General features: G+C 37.6%; 1 protein-coding gene and 1 non-coding gene across 2 annotated transcripts; both read left to right on the top strand.

Annotated features, from left to right (window-relative positions):
- The first annotated feature begins 7,865 nt into the window (after positions 1-7,865).
- On the top strand, positions 7,866-10,051 carry LOC103933900 (DCD domain-containing protein NRP-B). The gene is made up of 4 exons (XM_009343601.3): positions 7,866-8,741; positions 8,881-8,981; positions 9,195-9,389; positions 9,633-10,051. Exons 1-4 carry the CDS (start codon positions 7,925-7,927, stop codon positions 9,672-9,674), a joined length of 1,155 nt encoding a protein of 384 aa, XP_009341876.1. The 5' UTR covers positions 7,866-7,924; the 3' UTR covers positions 9,675-10,051.
- A 1,631-nt stretch (positions 10,052-11,682) lies between these two features.
- Positions 11,683-11,754, top strand: TRNAC-GCA. Its single transcript has one exon. It is a non-coding gene; the product is annotated as a tRNA-Cys (tRNA).
- The last annotated feature ends 3,809 nt before the right edge of the window (positions 11,755-15,563 follow it).

The raw sequence follows: 15,563 nt of genomic DNA, 5'->3' as shown, positions 1-15,563 counted from the left end.
CGTCAACAACTATACTTAAAAAATAATAATAATTTCACAAACAAATTTAAAAAATTACACGGAGCTTTTATGTTGATCACCAACTATTTGAAAGAAAAAAAAAAGAAAAAAAAAACCATTTGGAAAAAGAAATACTATTAAATGTTTGCATAAAAAAATTGTGATAAAAAAAAACATATTTGGAAGAAGAGAAAATATAGTTTAATTAATAATATCTCCACTAAATAAAGAAAATTTGTGACATCCTTAACCCAGCTCCACTTCGCCGTAACACGATATTGTCCACTTTGGGCCTCGACCACGCCCTCACGGTTTTGTTTCTGGAAACTCACACGAGAACTTCCTGGTGGGTCACCCATCCTGGGTTGCTGTCGCGCGAACTTACTTAACTTCGGAGTTCCAATGGAAACCGAAGCCAGTTAGTTCCCAAAAGGCTTTGTGCTATAGGAGGTGAGCATGTACATATAAGGCATAGAGGATCCACTCCCCTAAGTGATGTGGGATGTTACAATCCATCCCTCTTAGGGGCCTGACGTCCTCGTCGGCACACCTCCGGCCAGGGATTGGCACTGATACCAAATTGTCACATCCTGGACCCGGCTCCACTCCGCCGTAGCACGATATTGTTTGATTTGGCCGCCAATCACGCTGTGACAATCCGTTCCAAATTTTACGTTTTTATTTTATTTTAAAAGCGTGAATTTACGAAATTGCCCTAGAGGCAAGGACTTTGACTTCCGTTGACCATCGACTTGAAAGATGTGGGACTTATTCTTTTAGCATATCCTCGTAGTACTCATTGGTATGAACGTATAGGCGAAAGCCGTTTGCGAGTTTGGATTATAACGGTATAGTTACGGACGTTCGAAATTGGTTATTCAAGGTTTAGTGTTTATTTAAATTAAATCCCCACTTTGTGGGGGAAGCCCAATCAGAAATGGAGGGAGGAAAAAAAAAAAAAAAAAAAAAAAAAAAAGGAAGTGGTTCCCGTCCACCCGCACCCACCGCGGGTCCATTTTCCAAGGTCCATTTCGGCCAACTCCAGTGGAGTTTTTCGATGCCACCACCACCATCTTGAAGCTCTCATTCCCCTCTACAAAACCCACCCAAGAACTACCTTGATTAACCATGGGATGTGGAGGTTTGAGGCCACGAAAGTTGACGAAAATCAATGGTGCTCCGGCCACCCTTCTCGATTTTCCAACAAATCGGCAAAGCAATGGCCGATGCCACCACTTGGGCTTTGTAGCCCATCATTCCAGGAGCAAAACCCAACCAACCTTGACCCCGTTGGACCACCGTAGACGACGAATCGACGTCAGGAAGTTTTAGGCACCCGCGGGCTTCGTGGGCAAAATTGACCATCTTCCGTCCACTTTTGGACTTCGTGGCAGGTATGAAAGTTGTTCCACTCATGAGATCTTCATTTCTGTGAAGTTTGAGAATTTTTGGAAATAGTTGGATTTTCCGGCGAGTCGGGGCGGCCGACCGCCACCAGCGGCGGCGCATGGCCAATGAGCTGCCAATGCTATTTTTAGGCTATGTCGAATGTTTTGAATTCAGTTTTTTCATTTGAATGACGTAGGTTGATCGTTGGATCTAAATTCGGTATGATACGTTACTTGATAAAAATGTGAATCGATGATCCGACCGTTGGAGCGTCACCAAAATTGGATACATTATAATACGTAATATTTAAAGATCATAGGAATTTATGGATCGGGAATCCGACATACGGATCTTCCTGAATTGGATTTGTAAGTTAGTAAAATAAATGTTCACGGCCACTTGTTTTAGGCAATTGGCGGAGATCTGACCGTTGGATCGTAATGAAATTTTAATATGTTATTCTAGAAACATATTGTGGATCGTTGGGAGTTGCGGATTGGAAAATTGATATGCGGATCTTCCGGGTCAAGTTATACAGGGTTGTAAACCCTACCGTCGATCTTTGATCGACGGTTGACTTGTGGTCAATGGGTATCAAACTATTTTAGAATGTCGTTGAGGTTGTGTTTTATGTGAATTACGTATTCTACGGATAAGAGTTCTGAGATGTGATTTGATAATTGGCCACAGTGACCGATCATTCAGGACGCCTCGATGCGTGTGCTAGAGAAGTATAGCGTGGACTCCAGATGAGTGGATCTTTTCCTTTTTATTGTGCATATTATTGAGAGTTCTATCGACACTTTTAAATTGATTAGGTATATTACCTTCATATAATTATTGTGAATGCTTGAAGTACCTATATGAACTATGAATGGCTTGATCCCTATTTAGGATACGTAGGCAGTCTAACGAGACGTTAGATGTAGCCATAAAATATTTGAGACAAAAGCCTTGCTTGGGAAATTGAGTAATGCGAAGGAAATTGGTAAAGACAAGTTTTAGTTTTGTGAATTAGTTAGTTAAATTAGAGTTAATTTGGTTGTTATGGATAATTATCCCTGAAAATAAGTAGTTTGGGAGTAGGGCGTTATTGATTGTACACTTCACACCATATTGTTTATAATTGAAAATGCTACGACATGGTTGAGTAGTAGATTGCATCATGATATATCCATATGTATATTACTTGCATATAATTATTGGGAATGCTTTTAAGTGCAAAGGTGAACTCAAGACACCCAGGTAAGTTCAGGTGAGTTTATGGTACTAGTTGAATCGATTGTGTTATAGCATGACTACAGTTATGAGTTAGGCAACTTCGATACGGTCGTACTGGTTGCCATGAGTTGCATATGTTATATTGAGATGCATTGAGAGCTCATAAACCTGCACCCCGGTGTTAGTGCTCCCGCCTGTGGCCAGGGCACAATCCTTCACGTGATGTTCACCTCCCGCACCTAACGCTCACCTTGAATTCAAGGTAAGTGCACAGTCCTGTCGTACAGGCCACTTTAGGTGGTTCCGACTCGTAGGTGACCCGGGATTATTCGCCCAGCCTTCACGTGATCGTAGCACTTGAGCGTATTTATTTACACGCAGTCATGTTGTACAGACCATTTTAGGTGGTTCCGACTCGTGTGCAGGTATACTTATTGAGCTATTAGCTAGCCAGGATTGATGAGATATGGATAAGTCATACAGGTCACTATAGGTGACTCCGACTTATATGCTAGCCATGATTGACGAGATATGGATAAGTCGTACAGGTCACTATAGGTGACTCCGACTTATATGCTAGCCATGATTGATGAGATACAGATAAGTTGTACATGTCATTTTAGATGACTCTGACTGATATATCACTTTGTATTGATTTAGTTCATTTGCCTACTTATTAATGTATGGTGGATTTGATGGCAAACCGTGGTTTTGGTCATTTCCGAGTATGGTTTGGATATATGTATATATGTTGTATTGTCTTATGGAAAACGATACGGGTTTTACATTTAGGGGCATTACTTTTAGAGAGGTAGTAACTTTGGGAAGCTTGGTTTTATTGCTTACTCACACCTTCTGTTTGGTGCCCTCCAAGTTTTAGCTGCTGAGTTTGTATCGACAAGAATCTGTGGCGAATCTTAGTATTGATGGATATTTTTGAGGGTATGATTCTTACCCACATTACTGTACATTACTTATGCTCTGACATCGCGCGTGAAATGGGTTCGCTCCCACTCGTAGCGTACTCTGGTATTTAGACACTTTTAAATTCAAATTCATTCACTTTTTATACACTATCACATTTTATGGCTTCGTCACCTTCCAAGTGTCGGCTAGCACAACTCGATTCAGGGTCGAAGTGGACTTTCTGGGTCGGGGTGTGTCAACGCCCTCACGGTTTTGTTTCTGGGAACTCACACGAGAACTTTCCAGTGGGTCACCCATCTTGGGATTGCTGTCGCGCAAACTCGCTTAACTTCGGAGTTCCAAAGGAACCCGAAGCCAGTGAGTTCCCAAAAGGCCTCATGCTATAGGAGGTGAGCATGTACATACAAAGCATAGAGGATCCACTCTCCTGTGCGATGTGAAATGTTACAAAAATGCATTATACAGAAAAGAGGATAAATTCAAAAATTATTTTAATTTTAAAAAATAGAGGTGACTATTGATCAAAGAACTTTAATTAAATTTTAAAAAGGCACAGATGTTTAATCTAAATGATATAGAAAAACTGTAAAAGATTCTAAGTTTCCCTTTTTTATTTACATTGGAAATCAAGGGCAAATATGACTAACCGGTAAGCTTATGGTTGGGTGATTTTCCTCATCTAGCTCTCAGCTTGCAAGAGGGACGTCTTCCAGAGAACAATGGTTGGAGATGAAGTACTTAGAGACCGTGTTCCAACAATAATAATTTTTTTATTTAGGTTCAATATAATTGTACGAATATTTCAGTTTTAATATAAATTAAATAATTTTTTATATTGTGATTTCTTTTGAGATTAATATAATTAAAACTAAATAATTAAAAATTTTACGCGACCACTATCTTCATCGAGCATGTGTTTGTATTTTTTATTTATTTTTCTTTAAATTCCTTGCCCACGACTGCTTTGTCGAGTAATTTTTTTTTTATTTCCCTAAAAATACGACTTTGCCAGACTAAATAGTGGAAAAAATTGTTGGACAAATTGTACAATTTTCGTTTTTATGATACTATTCTAGCTTAACAATAAGTTTTAGTGACCAAATGCTAACATTGGGCAAGTTTATATTTGTCAGGTCAAGTTGGTCATTGTACTTGGCTCGAAGAAATTGTCATCGGGCAAACAGTATTTGTCTGACAGGGTTTTAATATTCATCGGGTAGACATTTAGCGACGATTTTGTTCTAAAATTGACAGACGAATTTCTGTCAGGTAAAACATTAGGCGACAAAACTTTAATCCGCCCAAACCCTTTTGCCTGAGGGGTATTTTCTTTAGCGCTAGATTGTCTAATCTTATCGCGGAAACCAAAAACTCAAAAATAAAATAGAGCGGGCCCTTAAATGGTACAAAACAATGGTGAAAATATTTTGCTAACTAATTGATATTTGAAAGAAAGATACATAAAAATGGTTCAATGCATTCCACAAAACATGGAAGAGAAACAAAAAAGAAATGGACTACTAAATACTCGTTTAGAAATGCTTTTAAAATGATTGAAATATTTTAAAGAAAATATTTTTGAGTTCAAAAGTACTTTAATTGATACTTAAAATTTTTTTGAGTTTAAAATGATTGAAAGATTTTAGAGAAAATATTTTTGAGTTCAAAAGTACTCTAACACTATGTTTGGATGAAAAAATTTAAGATTACTAAGAAATTTTAAAATGACGGAAATTGAAATGACGAGATTTTATTTTCTAGAATTTGTGAATTTTCTTGTTTGGTAAACCTAAAAGAATAATGGAATTGAATACGGAATTTGTTATTTCTAAACTCTAAATCACAGAAATTGGGAAATGACACATATTTACATGGAATTTCAACTTAGGAATTGGAGGTCCCAAATCCCAAGTTTTTTTCCATGCGGAAATTCTAAATTTCTATGTTTATGAAACCAAACAAGGAAATTGGTGTATGTCAATTTACAAATTCTGATTTTTACTTAAATTCCAAGTTTATTTTCCTCATCCAAACATAATGTAAGTGTTTTCTGCAATAAGTAACATTTATGTAATTCTTGTATGAAGCACTTCAAGTGCTCTTTCAAGATTCATTTACATTTTTATTAAAGATTGGTTCAAAAAATATTTTCACAAAAAACGCTTTTAACCATTTTAAAAGTACTTATAAATGAGTCATGAGACTTTTTTAACTTGCTGTTTTAACTGATCTTTGTCTGAATATTAGAAATAAAATAAAATAATAACGCAAGAAAATTCGGTTGCTAAATAAAGGCTCGTGTGAAGTGACGAGGATCATTACAATTAGTTGGCCCATCAAACTTTTAATCTCATGTTTTTTTTTTTCAAACCTTAGTGTTATGTAAATCAAACATAATTATAAGAAAAATACTAACCGTAGACAGGAGTAAATTCACTTTCGTTCTAATGTTAATGAACAATAATGTTATTCATTAGTAAAAATATAAATAAATAAAAACTCTAGTGATCCGAAGTAGGAGATATTTGGGACTTCCAAAACTTTCAAATCTTTATTTTTATATTTTTTTGACTAAAAATTGAATCGCTAAAAGCGTTAAAAAAAATATTATACTCCAAAATATCATAAATTTTTAAAGATGTATAATGCACATAGTAACCATATGGTAAGATGACAACTGGGGCGATTCTATTAATGAACCTAGGTGGTCCTAGGACCATCTAGAAGTTCAAAGAAGCGTCTGTGAGGACCTCCGATGACCACCCAAAATTTGGGCAGGTGGTGGAAAAGGGAAGATCACAATGAAGTGCAACAGAAGTTTTGAACCAAGAAGAAAGATCTAATTTTAGACGAAGAGGAACATAGAGAAGACCACCATGACTTTGTTGTTCTTGGACCTTGGTTCCAATGAAGGATTTTCTCTTTCATTTCCCACATGACCAACTTCCTATTTTTCTTTTTCTTTTTCTTTTTCAATTGTTATCCAATCATGTTATACCACAAATAGCATTTTAATTAATAAAGGTATAGTTTGTTACTCAACCAATACTTTTATATTATATGTTTGACACTTTTTTTTTGTCGAACACCTTTATTTTTTTTTAATTACTATAAATTCATACATCTGAAAAATATTTCGTCAGATTGATTTTTTTTTTTTTGTCAAACACCTTTATTTTTTTTTTTTTAAATTACTATAAATTCATACATTTGAAAAATATTTCGTAAGATATTGCGGACTAATGACCACTTAAGCTTTCATCTCATGTCATCAAATTCACTAAAGTACTAAAGCAAAAATTCTAATATTTTTGTATGTTACATGTAACGGTAAACCAATTATAATAACAAATTCTCAATACAAATATAGTTTTTTTAAGGCAAATAGGCACTCATTTATATGTCATAATAAATTTATTTAAACCTGTCTAGTCTGTTAGCCCTACCTAAATCATGTCTAGAGTCTAGACGCATAAGCCCTAGACAGCTAAACCTCAGTTTGATACTCGACTAGCATTTAGAGTACCTCGATTAAAACCATTTGATATTAGAATTCTCAATCCATCATCAATTCTCAATCCATCACCAGATGACAATCCACCATATCTTAGCTCCAAATGAAGCCCTTCACGTGTAGAGTCTTGATTTAGACGTGTAAACCCCCCATGGCCAAGTCATACATTTGATGTATACGCACACTATTACGCGTCCTCCTTGTCTATTTTCCATTTTGTCCAAGTCTTAGCTCCCAAGCAATGAATACAACTTCACTAGTATGAACCCTCCCAAATTCCACCGGACCTCCTACACCTTCTAGAAACCGCAACAAAATCCAACCCCACTCCACTCTCAATTCTCAAACACTGCCCCTCTCTCTCACTTCTCTCTCTCACTCCTCACTTTCTCTCTCCTCCTCTCCATCTGCCACATCAGCCCCCACTTCTTAACGCGTTTATGCTGTCATCACCTAACATCATCACCCCTACTTTTTAGTTCAAACTCAATAATCTCACGAAAATAAAAATTTCTTTTGTGATTTTCTTCCAATTTCGTTTCGAGAAAGTTAATTAAAAAATATTTGTATACGTCTGCCTTTGACAAATCAACACGCAATCTTCAAACCCCTTTAACTCTCAGAAATTTCCTCCTCTCATGATCCCAATAGTAAACAAATTATGCCCTTTATTTAGCAATCCACTCCACACTTCTCCCCTCACATTTTCTCACCTCCCCTGTTTTTCTCTCTGCTTTTCTATCTACTCAGTCTTCTCAATCTCCCTGCATACTGCATAAAATTCTAATCTTTCAATTACCCAGATCGATTTTTTCAGTTTTCTAAAAAACCCAGATCGCGATTTGTAGTTTTTAATCGAATTTTGATACAAAAATGGAGAACAACCAACAGTCGTTTTGGCAGTTCAGCGATCAGCTTCGAGTCCAAGCCTCCAATTTCGCAAATCTGAACATCAACGATTCGATTTGGAGCAATTCGTACAGCAAGAGGCCTGATGAGAGGAGGAATTTCGATATAAAGGTCGGCGGAGAAGTGAGTCCGATAGTTAATTTAACTCCGAAAGGGTCCGATTTCAACGGGTTCAACGACTCGTGGGTCGACAATCTGAAGCCGAAAGCGGCGTTTTCCGACGCGAACGGCAGTTCCAACGACGGATGGAACAGCTTCAAGCCGAAAGCTTCGGAGTTGAACAACGGATTCAACGACAACAGATGGAATAGCTTCAACCCAAAGGCTTCGGACTTCAGCGACAACAGATGGAACAGCTTCAACCCAAAAGCTTCAGACTTCAACAACGCTTTCAACGACGGGTGGAAACTCGGCGGCGCTGCCGGGTCGCAGAATAGCGCCGTTGGTCTCAATGGCGGTTTCAACAAAGGGATTTACTCCAAGCCTGCAATTCACAACAACGTTATGAATTTGAAGCCGTACAAGAACAAGGCCCACGAGGAAAATCAGATTCATGGCGGGAAAACTGGGAAGAAGAATAACAACAGCAATCCCGGTAAGAAGAAATCCGGCGCCGGCGCCGGCGCCGATGACAATAACAAGGATGGCAAGAGTGGCGTGGATAAGAGGTTTAAGACGCTTCCGCCGGCCGAGTCTCTGCCCAGAAATGAGACCATTGGTGGGTACATCTTTGTCTGCAACAATGATACCATGCAAGAGAATCTCAAGAGGGAGCTTTTTGGTATGCCATTCCCCTATAGTTTTTATTAATTTTTTTCCCCTCATATTTTTGCTCAGTTTATTTTTTTTTTCCTACAATTTTTTTTTTCTAAATTATTATTAGGTAGGGTTTGGATCTAAAAATTATTGTGAATTTGCAGGATTGCCTCCACGTTATCGTGATTCAGTGAGGGCGATAACTCCGGGGTTGCCCCTGTTCCTCTACAACTACTCCACCCACCAACTCCATGGTATTTTCGAGGTTTGTATTCCTCTGCAGCTGACATCTGTCCATTAGACTTTTAATTTATTTTATTTTTGAAGTGGTTGGAGTGGAATTTACTTGTTCTATTCAACTTTTGGCCATTCTTCTAGACGGAAGTTTATGTTCTTTGTTTGGAAGGAACGTCCCAACTACTAGTTTTACCTAATATTTGCTAAAACCTAACATCCTTTCTTGCGTGTTAATGTTTAGGCTGCGAGTTTTGGAGGGACCAACTTTGATCCGTCGGCCTGGGAGGACAAGAAGTGTCCCGGCGAATCACGCTTTCCAGCTCAGGTTCGAGTTTTTACTCGGAAAGTTTGTGAGCCACTCGAAGAGGACTCGTTCAGGCCAATTCTTCACCACTACGACGGCCCTAAATTCCGACTTGAACTTAGCGTACCCGAGGTAATGCCCACATAACCAAAGCTCACTACTTGGCACATTTGTGTGATGATAACACTCTTGTTGCTAATCCATGTATTACAATATGGGTTGACAGCTATTTTATGTGTTGTGTTTTTCGTATTAACGAATATACACGTGTTTGGATTAGTAACACCACGTCGCACCATATAATGTTGCACATTGATAGTCGTCGGATCATATAGCGAGTTGCATGTATTAATGTATGTTTGTACAATTCTGCAGGCACTGTCTCTGTTGGATATATTTGCAGACCAAAACCCTTGAACAACAACAAAATACAAAGGCCGCACATAAAATACAAGATATGAAGTTAGTGAAGAAAAGAGAGAATAGTGAACCGTAGGGCTTACATGGCACCAAATATGGATATAGTGCGTTGAGTATCTGGGAAGAGTTTTAGAAGAATCAATCAATCAGAAGACAGTGAATATATACATATAAAAATAGTGTGTATAATAATATAGTTGTATAATCTTTTGCAAAAGAACCCATATATAATTATGCTTTTGTCCTTTTTGTTTTTCTCTTGCAATGTATAAGCAAGTCCAGATGATGAGAACCGAATCCTTATGATGGAATATGAGGTGTATATGGGGGATGGAAAGAACTTGGATTATCGAAATATTACCTCTGTTACAGCATTTTTTACTTAGCAAGATCATGTTGTTTTTAATAAATTTGAATGTAATGATTTTAATCTAGACCGTCCATTACAAATGGCTTGTAAGCCTCAACATTCAAACTAAGAACACTTTGCTTCAATCCGAGCTGCACTATGATGCACTTCAATCCCCTTGATCTTTATCACCAACATATTCGTTAGTTTCGCGAGATGAGGCACCTAAAGCTTGTAGACACATATTATAAGCTCATAGACGCATATTAAACAAATTCGCCACTTGCCTGAGCTGCAACTTGCAAGCAGTCCGAACTGGTGGCGAAGTCTGCAGTCTGCTGCAAAGCTGACAGCCTAGAAATTTTTGGAAGAAAAATGTAGCGCGGCATTACAATTCTGTCTCTTGTCTTGAAATGTGCATAACTTGTTCAATACACGACTTTCCGTTTGCGTTTAAGTGTATGTAATAACAAGCATTGCGGGAATATGCTAAAATAATAAGTCAGTTTAGTCTATTGTGTGGTTAGTTCGCTGTATATGTTTAGGTATGGTTGTTATCGGCGACCTAGTCCTCCCTAGTTTGAGCAACATTTCGAACTTTGTATTTGTGGGTGAGTTTTTAACGTAATAATATGTTAATTAGTTTCTTTAGTTGCGTTATGATTGAAGGTATGTAATGTCATATCTTACTTAAGAAATAATAAAGGTCTTGTACCTTATCATTTTATTATTAGTTGCTTTTACAAACTATGACATGTTCATACTTGTGTTATATCTGCTCATCATGAATGTCTATAAATAAATGTTGGTCTGTCTTTAGATTGCGTTAGTTAGATGATTAAAACTTGTGAAGAATTTTCAAGCCTAACATGTAAACAACACAAATGAAGTGGCATGGATCATGTGTGACCATTAGACTTCATATGTAGGCTAACCTGCTTTGCTACCATGAAAGAAGTTGAAATGTGAAGAGTTGCTCAACTTCTTATAAGCACTTGCATAGTTTGATCATTCACCGACATGAAACTTTTTCCTAGTATTCTCACACTCTCCCCATCTTATCCCATTTTCTTTCTCTATTGTTGAATCCTTGTTATTTCTTTAGTCGGTAACGTTAACGTTACTATGATAACGTAATTTATGAAGTATTTTGACTAGCTCTCGAGTTTAATAAAAATATTGACTCCAAAACGTGACAAAAACGGTTGAATAGGCTTGGATATATTTATAATTGATAATCCAGATTCTAAAGTCTAAAAGGGTGCGCTACCTTGAAGTTGAACGTTCAGAATGTTGATTGTTTCGCACGGACCAGTCAATCTTTTTTTATTAAATAAGATGTTTTATCAAACATTATATTACATGAGTCAGTCATTGTGTGTCATCTTATAACCCGTTAATTATCTTCCAATCATACAAATTAGTGTCGGTAAATTTTAGCATATTGAATTCGTAGGCACAACTTCATGTTTAAGACTTTAAATTTTGTCATGGATTTTTGGAACAGATTGCTACAAATTGGAAGGCTGTCCATTTCTTCGGTGTTCATGGTCGCACGCGTCACTCTCCTCTCTCTTTTTCCTCTAGTCGGAACCAACAATAGGTCAATTCATGGTTTTGGGTAAATAGAGTTAATTGGAACAGATAGACCAACAAGGGTCCATAGCTCAGTGGTAGAGCATTTGACTGCAGATCAAGAGGTCACCGGTTCGAACCCGGTTGGGCCCTCCCTTGGTTTATACCCTTTTTTTTTGGTATTTAGTTTTCCTACCCTGAACTTTTTACGTACAAATCATCATCTTTCTTTAGCTGTTTTTGCCATAATTTACAAATCAATTTTACGAGAAATTGTATATTTATTAACTTCAATACAAAACCTAAGACAACGTTAGGAGAAAAAGATAGTTCAAACTCCAACATGCACAACACTATGTAGACGAGAAATTACAACGAATGTCATCATGGTTATATCTCATGCAATCACGCGTTACGCCAATAAAACTAGAAATATCAAATTGTATATAATTGACCACAACGAGAATTCCCATCGTGAGTATGCTTTTCTCGTGTCAAACCATGTTAAGAATTGGAATAAGAGGACCGTCAAGCCACGTAGTGGACCAACCCATCCTCGTTACACTTGGGGGCACCTCTCCCTCTTATCCCCAGAGTAGGATTCTCTCTCATTCCTTTCCCTCCTATTTAAACGGTTTCGATTAAGCCATGTCAACATCTTGTTTTGAATTTTTTATCAAGAGAAAAACACAAAAAGGAAAGTGTGAGAACAAGAGAGGGAAGGGGAGAGAATTAGGAGGGGAGAGAATCCTACTACCTTATCCCCAACCACCACCCTATAACTCTCGCCACACTCTATACATGGCACAAACCTGGTCCCACCACACCCATCACACGCTTTCCACCCCACCCTCTCTCCACACGTGACAACTTCATCATCCTATCAAATGTGCCCGACTCATTCAACAAAAACAAAGTTAACGAATAGCCCCTATACACAACCTATCATAAACACTTCATAACCCTACATCGCACCCAAATTTTCCAAAAATTCCACATATCTCCCCAAATTTCAACTAATTTCATCAACAGACATGCATAATTAACCCTAAACACTTAACTAATTAATCAAGTTCAATGGAAGTAGCAATGTTTATTTCTAGGGTATCAAATTTCCAAACTCATCAAATTTCAAATTGACTTTGAGGAAAAAGTATGACGCCGAGTATTGTGCAAGAACTCTGAATGTGACTTGAAGGAAGCAAGCACCATGTCCTTTCAGTCAAACCGATTGGAAAAAAGTTCGAACAAACTTCGCTTGAGTTTCAACCGCATGGTGATGAAGTTGACTAAGTTTTGAACGCCGTGCTAGAGATGACAAGCACTAGACAACTTCGACTAAGTTTCGAACAGGGAGGAAGTCGACTAAAATTTTTTTGGAATCATTTTCGAGAGAGTTTTGGGCGAGGGGGACAACAACTTTAAGAATGGTAACTGCTGTTAGGGAGAGGAAGAGTTTAAGTTGAAAAAAAAAAAAAAAAAATTGTTGTCAGGTTCTTTTTTGGACTTAATGGTTGGTCATGTATAACCCTGTTTCACCCTAAGCTTGTTGTGATTGATTTATTTTTGGCCATTCATATTAGATTCAATGGACCAAATTTGGTCCACACTTAAGATCTGTACTTTAGAAGAGCGTGTATTTCAAAGACCCGTGGACCCGTAGGAACTAGTCCGTTTGGGTTAAGTCCGGTCCTATTTTTAAAAGGGTTGTGCTATCCACACACCCTATTTTACTTCTCACACACTCTTGATAATTTCTGTCCGTTGATCTTCTTCAATTCATCCGATCCAACGGTCAAAATTTAAAAAGGTCTGTGAGAAGTAAAATGGGGTGTGTGGATATCACACCCCTTTTAAAATAATACGATCCGTTCTGCCCCGCCTTGTTTTTATTTTTTTATTTTTTTTTATTCCAAATGAGTCTGGTACAGTGTCTCTAAATTTAGGGCCTGCCCGTACCCACCCCTAATTGAATGCCTTCACTTCATTGTGCTGTCCCTCCATTTACTTGGGGGACCTCAAACTCTTTAACTCTTGTGTGCTCAAAACTCCTATAACAAATCTTATCTCTGTGCAAAAGTACTTGAAATTGAATTGGTTATTATATTAGCATTCACTTTTACATAAGTTTCAAATTTGATTCCCCATTTTAGTTAATCAAAACTCAGATCAAAACTGCACGTTAAATTATCGAAACTTCTCACTATTTTCCCTGTGATACTGATACATTGAACATATTCGTCAAATTGAAGAGCCAAACAGATGCCTATAATTTATACGGACTAAAAACCAAACACCTAACATTTGTAGGCAAATACAAATCCACGAGTCAAACTCTTATTCTATTCCTTTGCCTTGGATCAACTAAAATTTGAGCCTAAAATAAATAATTGGTCCCAATGTCCAACATTTCACATGCAACCGTTTACATATCCTGCATTGTGCTGAACAAAACTGTGGCATCCTTAATAAAGCCCTTGTAAAGTTCTGTGAAATTGCAACGGATTTTAGTTTCAACTGCCTGAACTAAATTAGGACTGATCCCAAAAGGCTTGAGGCGAAAAACTTGCATGGAAGAGCTTCATCATCCCCTTTGAGAACCATTTGTTGCCGGAAATCGTAAATGTGTTTGACATGGTCAGTCATGCCTTCAAACAGTTTGAACTTTGGTTGAGTGAATTTGCTAGGTTTTTTAGCTTTCAGAATGTCATCGGTAAATGACGACTTACAAATCCCTGTCACTGCTTCCACCGCAAGCCCGGCATGGGTCTGTGACTTATACAGTTCACTATCTTTTCGATTTGCTTCCGTAGTTCGACTTTCTTTGCATTCTTCAGTCCTTTCTCTCGGTTATCATTCTCATCCCGATCCTTCGTCGCTTTATTACGGGCATTGGAAGGTGCGTTGCTTAGCTCGGTTCACCGGTTTTTATGACATCCCCATCTAAAAGTTTATCTTGAATAATTAGGTGGCTCTTCGATATTATTTTAGGGTATTCGTTGCATATACCCAACAGGATCTACTCGCAGTAGAGGTCCTTAATTAGTATGTCCTTCAGAAACTCATCATAACTATGTCATTGAAACAAGGATGAACTATATGACATAAAACCAAATCTAAACCAATATTGTTTTATCAAAAACCCACAAGAATGTGTGTGCTCTCACAGGTAAAAAGAAAAAGAAAACAAGTTCGAGATTTAAGTATCATGCACCAATTAATACAAATCTAAGGTTGTGTGGTGCAAAAATTGATGTGGCATGTTCACATATACTGTCACATACGGTGGTGCGGTGCAAAAATGTGATATTCTTAGCATTATCTTAAACATATCCGTTCAAAGATGTTACTACGAATTTCAAAATAAATTTTTACTTGTTTACCTAATCTGTCTGTTAAGATGTAAACTTTAAGTGGCTTCCTTATATACATAAAGGGATTAAAATTACATATTGTCAAGACAGTGAGACCTGTATAAAGGTGTCCCTGGGCTCCTGGATTGGCACACAAACTGTTTGAAAATTATAGTACACCGTCAAATATTGACTTTTAAGTTCGAAATTTATCAAAATAAAGTTGAATGGCGTCGCCCATACAAGCTCAGTGCTGTGGTGATTATGATGATAATCTCTCTCTTAAGCACCAGACCTACACTAGTAGTGGACGGAAAATGTCTCGAAAGATGTCTTCGAGATTGCGGTTTGCCTCTCACTGCAGAATGCGTTGAAGAAAAGTTACAACATGAGTGGAACGGCTGAGGCTGCAACCGTTGTGGATCAGACTTTCACTTCTGCAAGCTTGGTGGTTCACTTCACCACTGTGCCAAAGACAGCTCTGTTACGTATTACTATTCTCTTTGCATGCTTTACTCGTTTTTATTTTAAAACTTAAAGGTTACCCTCGATTCTCGTAAAAAATGAATTTGAACCACATTATTGTTAATTCATTTTACGCTATGCCCA

This window comes from the organism of the source record quoted next, unplaced genomic scaffold (assembly GCF_019419815.1).
Source record: "Pyrus x bretschneideri cultivar Hongxiangsu unplaced genomic scaffold, Pyrus_bretschneideri_v1 Contig42, whole genome shotgun sequence".
NCBI lineage: Eukaryota > Viridiplantae > Streptophyta > Magnoliopsida > Rosales > Rosaceae > Pyrus > Pyrus x bretschneideri.
The sequence above is the reverse complement of the archived record's forward strand: the minus strand, read 5'-3'. Positions and strand labels throughout refer to the sequence as shown.

Coding starts and splice junctions, on each gene's coding strand:
- LOC103933900 (XM_009343601.3), top strand. CDS start 7,925: ATGGAGAACAACCAACAGTCGTTTTGGCAGTTCAGCGATCAGCTTCGA. Junction 8,982..9,194: donor AACTCCATGGTATTTTCGAG/GTTTGTATTCCT, acceptor GTTAATGTTTAG/GCTGCGAGTTTTGGAGGGAC. Junction 9,390..9,632: donor TTGAACTTAGCGTACCCGAG/GTAATGCCCACA, acceptor ACAATTCTGCAG/GCACTGTCTCTGTTGGATAT.